The sequence below is a fragment of the Nilaparvata lugens genome, chromosome 4 (assembly GCF_014356525.2).
Source record: "Nilaparvata lugens isolate BPH chromosome 4, ASM1435652v1, whole genome shotgun sequence".
NCBI lineage: Eukaryota > Metazoa > Arthropoda > Insecta > Hemiptera > Delphacidae > Nilaparvata > Nilaparvata lugens.
This window is the reverse complement of record NC_052507.1, coordinates 33,720,323-33,733,665: the sequence shown is the minus strand read 5'-3', so window position 1 is coordinate 33,733,665 and position 13,343 is coordinate 33,720,323. Positions and strand designations below refer to the sequence as shown.

At 30.9% G+C, this 13,343-nt stretch overlaps 1 protein-coding gene across 1 annotated transcript in view; it reads left to right on the top strand.

Annotated features, from left to right (window-relative positions):
* Positions 1 to 6,453, top strand: part of LOC111044966 (transmembrane protein 245) — a 30,253-nt gene extending 23,800 nt beyond the window's left edge. Inside the window, exons 10-14 of the mRNA XM_022330253.2 lie at positions 738 to 922; positions 1,541 to 1,641; positions 1,890 to 2,020; positions 2,754 to 2,928; positions 3,537 to 6,453. Coding sequence (XP_022185945.2) covers positions 738 to 922; positions 1,541 to 1,641; positions 1,890 to 2,020; positions 2,754 to 2,928; positions 3,537 to 3,717 — 773 coding nt within the window. The 3' untranslated portion in view covers positions 3,718 to 6,453. The remainder of the gene's footprint in view (positions 1 to 737; positions 923 to 1,540; positions 1,642 to 1,889; positions 2,021 to 2,753; positions 2,929 to 3,536) is intronic.
* The last annotated feature ends 6,890 nt before the right edge of the window (positions 6,454 to 13,343 follow it).

Here is a 13,343-nt window from a genome sequence, read left to right as displayed (position 1 = left end):
AAATATTTATTAATTATCAAAACAATACTATTATTATATTTATAATAAAAATATTATCATTATTATTAAAAATATTTACCAATTATCAAAAGTCAAAACAATATTATTGAGGTATTATACAGAGTTTGTGAAAATGAAAATATTTATGAGTTATCAAAACAATACTATTATTATATTTATAATAAAAATATTATAAGTTATTATTTAAAATATTTATCAATTATCAAAAGTCAAAACAATATTATTGTTAAGTAGTTAGGGAGGTCAGGTAGAAAGCAATAATAGAACAGATGTTCCTTTTTTAATTCCGATCATATGATTTGGTGATTTTTTATGAAACCATTTTTTTCTTCCATCAATGAAATTTGAACATTAATTCTGAAAAATCTATAAGGAAAATTTAAATTTGGGCTTCGAGGTGCACAAGATTGATATTTTTAGAATCTATGTGCAAAATTTGGAGATCTAAATCATTTCCGTTTTTCCGGTATGCAATCCACAAGTTGACATGTTTTGATGCGAACAAACGAACACACGAACAAACAAAACCCTACTCTCTCCTATTATGTAGAAGATTACTCGTATTCTTCGAAGTCAGCAACTGAGTTTCTTTGACCTCTCATGAAAATTCCGGCACTTTTTACAAACCAAACGATACCGTAGCTAAACTTGAATTGTGATTGTTTTATTCAAGACAAAGTAATTTCAATCTAAGTTACTCATTACTATTGTTTCAGAATTGATAAGCTTGGACAGAATTAAATCACTATTGATGGACAATATGGCGGTTCTCTCTTCAAGTTTTGATTCTCTATGGTTGATTGTTAAAGGAAATGTTAGTTTACTCTTTTACGGAGTGACAACTTTCTTTTCTGTAATTATCGGTCATGGAGCAGCTTTACTCGGTTTCTTTATAAACATGGTAAGTTAAAGTAATATTAGCTCATTACATTACAGCCAGTTATTAATATTACGAGAAGAAAATTTGTTCGCATTATTTTTTTACAAATATACCAATGTATTAAAATTAACTAATATATTAAAATTATCATGCTTTCGGCATCTAGGTTTGGGAAATTTCTGTACACCTGATCTTCCTTAGCATTTTTCCAAGTGGCAATATTTGTATCACTAGTGGAACATGCATCTTTCAAACAGCATGATGAATTACTGGATTATCCTAATCATGGACTGTGTCATCACCTTAATTTGCAAGAAAAGTAGCACAAGGATTGCCTTATTATTTTGCCTAACAATGCTATTACATCAGTGTCATTTGTTTTAAATAATAATAAAATAAATTCAATTAATGTAAAATACGAGAATAGTAAGCTATTAAAGTTTCTGTTCCTAGATTATTTCAAGTATTTATAAAATTCAAAGCAAATGATATTTCTACAAGATATTAATTTTGGTTCAAAAATATTTCATTCACTGTATCAACAAAAAAGTACATTTTCTGCCATTAATTAATAACTTTTATGGTAGGATAAATATAAATAATGCAGTTTTGTAATAATTGCATGTATTTATTTTCCAGATTATTTTTCTAACTGCTCTCTTCTATCTTTTAAACTCCAGTAGAGAACTTTACAAACCCGTGGAAGTATTAACCAACATGATCCCTCAGTATGGCAATACGTGAGTATATTCTCTGTTTACAGTGCTCCTCATGAACTTTTATTGAAACTTCACTCTGAGCTAGATGTATCCATTTACGTTTTTTTGAGAAAATGAACGAGATGAGGGAATTAGAATCAATTTATTTCCACAAAAAATAAAATGATAGAATGAGAAAATAAATTGATTAATTCGTTTTAAAAATGATTTGGTTGATCTCATCATCTTCATCATCATCAAATCCAAAGTAATTCATTTTGTTGTTACAGACTGGCAGTTGCAATGGAGACGGCAGCTAAAGAGGTTCTTGTCGCTTCTTTCAAAATGACAATTTTCTATGGTCTATGGACTTGGTTCATCCATAGCCTATTTGTTGGCAACATCGTTTACATACCTTCAGGTTAATTTCTATATTTTTATGATACATATATTGTATATATGATTTTTTTGAGAAATTGAATTAATATAATATACAGTAGTATTCGAGTGAAAAGAAAATAATCTATTCTATAGTCTATTGAAAAGTGTAAGTCTGTTGTCTAAGTTCAACTGATTCATTCTTATATTTTACAAACGAGTGGTCCCAATATTTGTATTGATTGGGGGCTCAACTACTATCAATTTTTTCAGGCTTAGAAGGATGATTATCATTGATTACAGTTTCATTAACAATCATTCGTTTATTATCTGTATCAAACTTACAGGAATTCAACTTCCTGAAACCTGTGAAAATATTTCATCAACTATTCAATGATTTCACAAGGCGTTCATTCAACATTTTATGTACATTATAACATTAAAATTATATAACAAGTGAGCATATTTCGTCGTATTGTTAGTTAATGCATGTTTTCTATGATTCTTACGTGACAGTTCTGAACATGCATAATTATTGATTGTGATTAGTAAGCACTCATCATTCAAGAAGTTAACGATCATTATTATTGTATAATATAGTTGGTACAATAAATGATCCAAAATAACTTATTAGCAATTCCAAATTGAGTTTAATACTGTAGCAACACATACAACTTCAATGTCACTGTTTCTCTCAAATGGAATGATGAAGAAAATCACCCACATCTGTGCCAGCTCGTCGAATTCAATAATAGGTAGGTACTGGTATGTTTCAGTGTTGGCTGCAATACTAGCAGTTGTTCCTGTCCTTGGCACTTATTGGGCATGTATACCTGGTGTGCTGGATTTATGGCTTGCTCAAGGAAAAGGCTTCCATGCGATTTTGTTGGCCGTTTTCCAGTTTCTTCCCACTACAGTGGTTGACACCGCCATTTACAACGATATTCATGGGTAAGTGATCACTTTCATAAATATAGTTTATTTAATCAATCTTTTAATTATTATATTAAAATTTTAAAATAAAAGTTCTGTCACAGTCTTAAAATCAACTGAAGGTTATTAAAATAATGTTTTTTTATCTCTTAGTAAAAATGTCTTAATCTCTGCTAATATAGTTGTATGAAAATTGTTCTTCAAAAACTTTGTGCCATGGAAGTTTCGTGTTTTTGGAGTATATTGGAGGCTAATAAACCAGCTACGTAGGTTTCAATATGTGAGCTAAAATGTTGTATTCTAGTATTTATTCTGATTTGTTGTATCAGATTAGTGATTTGGTATAGATAATGAAATGGACATAACCTACATAATACTTGGACGGTTTGAGACAAAATTAGGAAATAGAATAAGTTTTGGGCAATAGCCTGTTTTTCTTCTCCGTCTATTGTATTGTTTGCTCTATTCAATAAATCAATAAATAAATCAATAAATAAATTAATGGTCTTTATGTTGTATCTAGTTGTATTAATATTTCATTAATTTGTGATTAGTCTCAAAAAAGTATTAATTTTGAAAGTTATGGTCGTTATTTAATATAATGTGTGTATGTTTTGTGTGAATAGAGGGCATCCATACCTGACTGGTCTGGCGGTAGCGGGAGGTGTATTGTATTTGGGGGCTGAGGGGGCGATAATCGGACCTCTCGCTCTGTGTGGACTGCTCGTCGTTATCAACCTGTCGTCTGGTCTCCTCAAAGAATCCGCTCCTCCTCCTTCTCACATGTCACCTGAATCTTCAACATAAACACATAAGTTTTCATTTAAAGATCAAAAGCTTAGAGCCGTATCTATAAACGACTGTTGAGAACGAACTTGGCCTATAAATCTTTGTTTGCCCAGCAACCAAGAACTCAAAACGAGATTCACTTTCAACTTGTGATGTTGGAAAATGCTGCTCTGCAAACTGTCAGCATTGCTACAATGGTCTGGCCAGTTGAGGAATTCTGACTGAGTGAATCTCACTGTAGAATCGTTTGGCTCATGTTATTGGTTGCTAGGAAACCAAACAATACTAAACTCGTTGGTAAATACAGTCTTCAACGAAAAACAAATTTTATGTTCAAAACATTTTTTGTTGGAAATCGTGATTAGTCATCAGTAATATAACTACTTTACGCTTCAGTCGTTTAACCATTTTGTGTCAATGAATATCTGTGATTAAGATTGTAGCTTTGTTACCAACCATTATTTTTAGTCTTGTTGAATTCTGAAAGCTTTTCTATTTTCTTAATATTTTCGTTAAATATTTTTATATATTTATTTATTGTTGCTTATTTTATTAATTTTGTATATTTTTGCTATATTTGTAATTAATCAGTTATAATTGGTTAGGCTTTATATCACGTATCATGATGTCATTGAGTATTGTTTGTTTTTGTGCGATAAAATATACATGCAATACGTCCATTCTACATAAAATATAAAGCTTAGGTATGTTTTAAATTTTGTGCAATTTTTTCGATGTTTCAGTTATGGTTTCAATTTTGTGACAATAAATTATACGAATGGTAATTCAGGGACTTGAAAAGCATGTTTACACAAATGAAATTAGTAGATATTATAATTCTAATACAGAGTGTTGTTTCGAAAGAAAATTGTAGACTTTTTTCTAATGATAGACTGAGACAGAGACTCTATTGCAATCATTCCATATTCACTTAATCGTTATTAAAAGAAATAGTACAGATGTTTGAAAATCTCCATTGTTTAAAAACAAGATGAATTCCTACATTTATACAGTTTATCCTCTTTCTAAGGCTTTAATAATTTTGATGTTAAAATAATATCAACTGTGTGTAATCCTATTATCATCTGTATTCAAAATGAAACAATCATCTTAGTGTTTCATCAATTTATCATTGTCCTTATTGGAATTGATTGCTGGCCTGATTATTGTTAAGCTCATATTTTATTTTTTATTGATTTAAACAGTATAAAACTGTTGATTGTTGCTCATTGAGCTCAGAGAATAGCTGATCCATCATCTGAACATTTAAAAAATGTTTCGTAATGAAATTACGTCAATCCAATCTAGCGTTAGTTCCCACCGATAAAAGCCATACAATCGGAAAAATTAAAAACGAATTCATAGTGAATCAGTTGAATTTAGAATAGAAACCACAAATACAAGGCTGAAACATTTCTCTCTTGAATGTCTACAAAATGTTTACAATGATTTCTAGAGTTTTATTTTCCATCTCATATTAATGTAATGGTTGTAATCATAGTATAGTGGAAGTAATCCGCAGTATAAAATAAGTTACTTGATTTTGGCAGTTGAAGATTCAAATATGTTCAAGGAAATGCGATTAATTTCAAGATCAAAAAAGTTATGAAAAGTTTTTTGGCACCGAAAAACGCCAAGAAACAGTGCATTTGAAACTAAATTTCATTTTATAAACAATAATAATTGATATTATATATGCTTGGATTGTAGTTTATCATTTGTTTGTTTTCTGCATAACTTGAAAATTTTAAATCTATGATAGATTAACGGTTGATAAAGCTTCGAGTATGAAATAGTTATTTACGGAGATTTTATTGAGTAAAAAGGAATGTGTAAGAGCCTTGTTTGTGTAAAATGCTGTGTGACCTATATTGATGTGTGTTTTATGTAATATGGTTATGGGTACTCTAAGAATATTAGTGTACTTATAATATATTTTTCTTTATTCTAATTGGGCACGTTCTAGCTTGGGTAGTTACCAATTTGTAATTATTGCTTCTAGTCTAAACTTTAATCTTGCAATCCCAATAATAAAAATCTGACCAATTTAAGAATCGAGAGTTTGGAGTTTCAGGAACGTAATGTTAATATAACATAATGTTAACTTATTTTAGAGCTTAAAATATTATATTTAATAATATTTGAGCTTATTTAGAGCTTTATATTTCAGGATCCTGAATTTCATATGTTACCCAATTTTATATGTTACACCTCTTGAAGAAGTATTTGCTCTTATGAATTTTAATCCATTCCAATTATTCTAACTAATTATTATTATATTTCCTTCTGGATTGCATATTAATTTTGTGAATAATGTTTCAAATAAACGCTTATTGTTGTCTACGGTACGGTATACAATAATAATCATTGTGATTAATCCATCTATTCATTCTTTATCCAAATTTGTGATTACGCTACTGCAACTCCATTCTCTCAATTCCAATGTTGAACAAATTATTAGTGAGATTTACTGAAATGTACTGTCTTTATTCCTAAATGAACAATATAAATCAATCAAAACACCATTCTAATGAGAGAAACTTGGTTATATATATATGTATTAAATGAATAATAGATTTATTATGCAATTCAGAAGCGACGACAGATTGCTTGAAAAATGAAGGTTTCAATCAATGTTAATCTCTGTGCTTTCCAATTGTGACTGAATTATATAATGAGAATCTACCAAGGGCCTTACTGTATTATTGGGTGGATTGGTCCAATAAATGAGTACACCGTGAATTGAAATTTATTCTATTCATTTATGCCACTATATTGAAATATAATGTAATATAAGTTGATTAATAAAACAAATTTTGTATTAATGAGCTAATTTTTTTATTCAATTATCTCATATAAACAATCACTTCGTATTGTATCAAAATGGATGAATGAATTTATTTTCCTTCTTGAGAGACATAGTAAAAACACAAACAGAATCTTGGAAATTAACTGATCACGTTATCCAGTTATTGTGATCAGTGTGTAATACATAATATTAAATTTATAAAACAACAATAGTTTGAGTCTAGTCTAGCATAATAAACTTGAATAGTCGTCAGTACTACCTGCAGCGTGTAAACATCTTGTCTAATACACCATGGATAATATGATCATTATTAGGATTTGCAATATTATAATCAGTTAATATCAACAAAGTAAACAAAGTAGGTAATATATAAACATAAGATAATAGAACAGAATAGGCATATAAACGGATAAGTTATCTCAATACAGTTCTCAAGGTTGATGTATCATTCAATTCAAATAGCCAATGTATAAGTTTTTTACAATATTTAGTGTAAGAAGCACATATTTTAATATTAAGTGGTAATTTATTAAATAAATAGGGCCCTATAAACAAACAAGAATTTCTAAAAATACATTTTTTAACTTCAGGGGTACTGTGCCTGCACTTTTTTAAAGATGATAAAGAAGATAATTTTGAATAAAATTTAGAATTTAGAAATAGGCCGACACATCTAGAAAATACCTGAGTCTATACCTAATTCATGCAGGTGAACGGGCTAGAGTCAAGAAAACTTCAATTAATCTTGCCATGCCTGATTTAATAGGTTTATACTATAGAAAAACACTACAATTTGAAATAATTGAAAAATACAAACAGCTTCAATAAACATTGGCAACTAAAATCGAACAACAGAAACAACAATTTCATGTTACTTTGGTGACATTCTTCATCTGATTCGGGGGCGCATTACTATCCCCGTTTAGATAGCAATACGTCACAAAACCAAACAATATCAGTCATCAAATAACAAATAATTAACTTCAACATAAAATTACTCAAGAAAGAAAAGCCCGTTGAACCCAAGTTTCGTCGATAGTAACCCATATAACCCATTTCATAATAATTTTGAATCCCCACTTTTGATTGACATTCTCGAATGAACCTTTGTTTCACTACACTGCACTTTCGTTGGTCTGTACGTTGCTTTATCGTCGGGGTTACAGTACCTTGTTTTTGGCGGTGAGCTTTTACCGGTTGAATTTGGCTTGACGGCGACGTCCTCTTACGTCCCTAGACCTGTCGTCTGAACGGGTGTCCTGAAGCGGTGTTACATAAAGTTGCGGAACCAAAGGGGTGGTACATGAAGTTGGTTTGGGGACACACATGAACCGCTGTAAATAAATGTATTACAGCATTAATTTCTAACTCTTCCTACAATTCATCAAAAGCTAAAACAGGAGTTATCTATTGATTACAATTAATTAAATTCTCTCATTCTATTTGAATCCTCATTTTATATGGATTTTTATCTTTAAACTACTGATTCTTTTTATCAGAATTAATGGATCTTTCTTCACAAATAATTCAAATTGAAATGATGCTAACTTATATGATATTTTTCGTTTGGTTTGCGAAATCAAATATAATTTTTCATATAGTAGCTCGGCTAGTATTGTTGGAAACTTGTGCGCCAGCCAACATTTATTTTATTTATTATTTATGAACTATAGGACGCAATCCAAGTGTAAATAACGGGCATTCGCCCAAAACTGCTCAGAACCTTAATTAAAAATGAACATTCCAGAGTTAATGATTTGATTTACCTACAAATACAAGTCCAAAAACTAGTATCAACTGAAATTATGAATTTATCACCTAATAAAACAAGACACTTTATAACACAATAAAAGAAAAAAATATTGAAAATTTCACTTTAAGGAAAGATAATGTTTGCCTTATAAGATTCATCTTGTGGATAGTTTTTACCTTTAATTAAATAAAATTAGTAGACACATAGAAAGTAATTTAAATTGTATTAAAATTTGAACATTCATTAATATTAATTTCCTGGAAAAGAAAAACTTTCTTCTTCGTCTATTAAGAGTTCTATCATAAAAAATTTACTAAATCATTCGAAAGCCTTAATGACATAAGAAAACAGAGTCTGAAAAATATAAATTAAAAAAATGTCATAAACTCAATATGAACATAATCTTAAAAGTTTCATTCCAATTTAAAGGCTATCTTCCTGACTTTCAGCAATACTCTACGATAATATATCTCCAGAAACAATAACTCAAATGTAACGTAACTGAAAACTTTCTATACTTCTTTAGAAAAAAAATTATAATTATCTTCCATCACTAATAAAATCAAAAGGATTATTCTCAATCAATATTATCAACTTGAAAAATAACAGGCTTCTGATAAAATCTTTTGATTGAAGTTTCAATTAATTAATTTCCCTAAATTATATTTTAACCTTATTTTACGTACCTTAGCGGTTATTTGAAGAAACAATTATTCGTACATGATGAAGAAACACAATTAAACCTTTCAGGACATGGCACTACTAGAAAATTTAAACATTAATAAAAATAAAACCAGCTCCTACATTAACTAATGACTTGTAAACCTGCCCAAAAAGGGCGAAACATAATGACTACATCTTTACTCTCGTAGTGCTCCTAGCAAAGTGTCCTCCGGAACGTAATCTGGTCTCTCGACTGGGGAATCCCCACTACTGTATTTAGAAACAGGTCTCCTATTGGGCGAATGGAATCAATTTGACCAATCGTCGCGTGGCTTCTAGAGCCTTTGGACCAAATAGTAACTGCAAAATCGGTAGTTTGTTATAATTTCAATGCTTGCTGTTTTCCAACTTATCGCACTTTATGTCGCGACAAGAAGGCTAAGTTTTAGAGATAATTCCATAATCTACATTCCTCGACGACTCGGAGCCACAATTTTTAAATATCTATCATGGGAAACTCGAAGTCATGGCCGTTCATAATAGAGAGAGAAAATTATTTATTTCGCTAACTCACTTACAATAATGGCTCTAGTCTATTGCGTATTAAATTTACTATTATAACTTGGGAAAAGGCCTGAATTAAAGAGAGTGCCCGGCACAGTACGGTACAGAATCCTATCATTACTTCTCATATTGTAATACAGGTTTTCAATTCCACAATTTCCACTTATTAAATAAAACATTTTTAGAACCTTAAAAATATAAAGATTTTGAATAGGCATGATTTTCAAATTGCAATATAAGGGGAAAGAGCTTTCTCTTTTTCTTTTATGTAATATTAATCTAATAATATGATTTTGTGATATTCGCAATCTATTTTATGAAAGTTTTGAATGTTCCACCCCAACATAACAAACCGTACTGGAGCCGAGAATGAATCAAAGCATAATATAATGATTTCATCAGAGTTTGATCACAAATCATAAATTTCTGAGATAATAGAATTTCCTTATTGATCTTCTAATGTCACCATGTAAAATCTGAATGTGTTTTTTCCAAGACATTTTTTCATCAAATGTTAGTCCTAAATATTTAAAAGAGTCAACTCTTTCAATTTCTTCGCAGCTGCAGTCTTCTCGAGTACACCCTTGAGTATGATATAGGATTGGGGCGGAAAAGTCTACAGCTCTATAGTCGAAGTTTATGTATTTTGTCTTAGATACGTTAACTATCATTTTATTTTTACTGCACCATTCTCTCAGGATACTCAAATCAGCTACTATATTATTTTTTATAACTTCTTTGCTTTTATGGGAGTACAAGAAAGCAATGTCATCTGCAAAGGCTTGAATTATTCCATTGAACTTTATATTTAAGAGATCATTAATAAAGATAATGAATAAAATAGCTGAGGAAACGGAGCCCTGGGGGACGCCGACGGTGACGGGAAGGGGGCTACTGAGGCAGCCCTCAGCGCCAACCCTCACCTGCTGTTCCCTGTTACTCAGAAAACTGCGGAACCACCGCAGCGCCACTCCCCTGACTCCGGCCGCCTCAAGCTTTAAAAATAGAATTTCATGATTAATTAAATCGAATGCTTTTGTGAAATCTATATAGAGACCGGTTGTTTTATTGCTATTATTCAAACTATTGTAAACTAGATTTGAGAAAATTAAAAGGGCATCTTCAGTCGATTTTCCTTTTTGGAAGCCGAACTGCTTTTGGGAGAAAAAATTATTTTTATTTAGGTAATTTACTAATCTATTTATCATAAGCTTTTCTAGGATTTTTGAGAAAACGGAAAGCAAGCTAATAGGTCTGATGTTATTTAATTTTATTGAATTTTTCTTTTTGAAAATTGGTATTACGACACTCAACTTTAACATTTCTGGGAAAACTCCTTTACTGAAGCTTAAGTTAAAAATATGGGTCAGTACGGGTGCAATATATAAGGCAATTCTTTTTATTAGTAGAACATTAAATTTATCAAAGCCGGATGATTTCTTATTTTTATCAATCAATATAATTACGAAAACTCTTGAATTGTCATCAATAGGTCCATTTTCATACTTCAGAGTTGAACTGAAATAATATTTGTCCAGTTCTCACTCAGTCATTTTTGTTGGCCTTTCCTTTCAATTGCATCACACCATCCTTCATGGCTTTCACAGTGATTAATCATTTATAAAACGTGTAGTAAGGTAAAGAGAAATGGTGATGTGTTATGAGGGGGGGGGGAGAGAGAGAGGTGCGTTGCGTTGGTTGACTATTGTGTGACGAGAGTAGTAGAAGTGTCAGTAGGGAAGCATCTCTCATGCGTTGCGCTGTCCAAGTACAGAAGTACAGAACAGACACAAAAAGGAAAATGAAGATGAATAAAAAGATGAGGGAAAAACAGAAAACGAATGTACGTAAGAAGGAAACAAAGATAATGGAGAAGTAGGAACAGAATATACGAAAGAAGGAGGAAAAGAGTAAAGAAGAAGAGTAGGTTGGATTGGTGTAGAAGAAGAGAGAAAATAATGAGGAAGAATAGGACGTTGACGAATAAGAAAATGGAAAATGACAATAATAAAGAGGTAGGGAATAGTGCAGATGGAAGGTGGTATATTATGAAGGAAAAGAATACATAAAGAGAGGGAAAAGAAAAGGTATGATGAGGAAGTTGGGATAACAGTGAATCTCATTCAAGGAAAAAAGATACAAGGGAAGAAAACAAAGATGGAGGAAAAAAGATTTTTGTGGAGATGAATTGGAAAAGCAGATGAAAAAAGTTAGAGGAGATTAAGACAACAGGACAAGAAATTTTAATAAAATGAAAAGAATCAGACAGTGAGAGACGACATTGGTGAAAATAAAGAGGAAAAATGAGAACTTTAAAGTAGGTAGCATGTGAAAAGAAAAAGGCAGAGAGAAATAAATTATTAGTGGAGAGTAAGAATTTGGATATGGAAAAGAAGTATGAAAATATGTACAGTATATACAGAGTGATTCATAATTATGATAAAATAAGCTACAACTCATGAGTTATTAGTTCTCTCCTCATAAAACAGCAAATTTTTGTGGTGTAGTGTACTACATAAGAATACATTCTATTGAACTTTTATTTAAGTTTAGTTTACACAGCTTACATGATGTGTACACAGCTGTGTAATCATAGTCATAGTGAAGTTGTGTTTCTTTTCTGGCTCAAAAGTTTGCAAAATTACTCAAAAATTTCCAATTTATAGAGATTTGAGAGAAATATTTTTGTTTTTAATCAGTTTTTAAATATGAAAATTCAAAATTTTTAGTTTAGTCATTAGTTTTGGAGTGGAAATTGGACTTTTCAAAGTGAAAGTGTAATCTTAACCTTATTCTTATTTGAAACATTTATTTGTAAAAATTTGGGAGAAGACAGTTTTGGGCTATGCCTGTTGTCTTCTCCCAATTATATTAAATTTATTATAATAATGATTTGTAATTGTCAATGAAATGTATAATGTATGATGATTCTTTTCAGAATTAAATTCTCTACAATTTTTATTGCGAAAAATTATTTGTTTACTGGTCATTAAAGAAAGTTATTGGACATCAAACGTAGAAGTCTGTGTTTTTCTACTTGGATTTTTTGCATATTTCAACTCTTTTCTCAAAAACTATTCCCACTACAGCTACCAGACTAGTTTTATTCAATTTTCAGATATTTTCCCATATGAATCCAGCATAAGTTTTTTAAAAACTAGTCCCCAAACAATTCAGCATCGGTGTATTTCACCAGAGGAGCTGAATTCCGGATGAAAACTTCCACTCTGTATAGCTCGCTAATGAAGCGTTTATGGATATATGTTTATAAGAACTTTTTTCTTATTCTTACCTCTACTATCACGTATTGAATTATTTTACCATAATTAAGAATCACTCTGTATATAAAAAAATAACTTATGCCTGAAATATAAGAAAAAGGATTGATTGAAAGAGTAAGAGAAAGTGAGATAAGATCGCTGAGGGAAGGGAAGATGACAGAAGAAATGAGGAGAATAGGGAAGAAAGCAAAGAAGTAGTGGAGAAATGTGGTGAAAGATGAAGGTGAAGTAGTGATGGAGAAACAAGAAGAAAAGAAAAGAGTGAACGAGTGAAAGAAGAAGATTGAAATGGAAATCATATTGAGAAATAGGAAGATGGCTGAAGAAGTGAAGAATAAAGAGAGAAAAGTAGAGAAGATTGAGGAGTTGAGAGGGTAGGCGACGAATGAGGAAGAGAAAGAAGAAGAAGAGGAGAAAAGAAGAAGAAGAATAATAACTGTGTGGAGTTGGTAGTTGGTGAGAGTGTCGCAGACTGACAGCCACATTGGCATGGCCATTTTTCTTGCAGCCTCTCTCTCACTCTGCATCTATTCATCTAGCACACACTGTGTTGTGTGTTCCCTTCTTTGCAGTG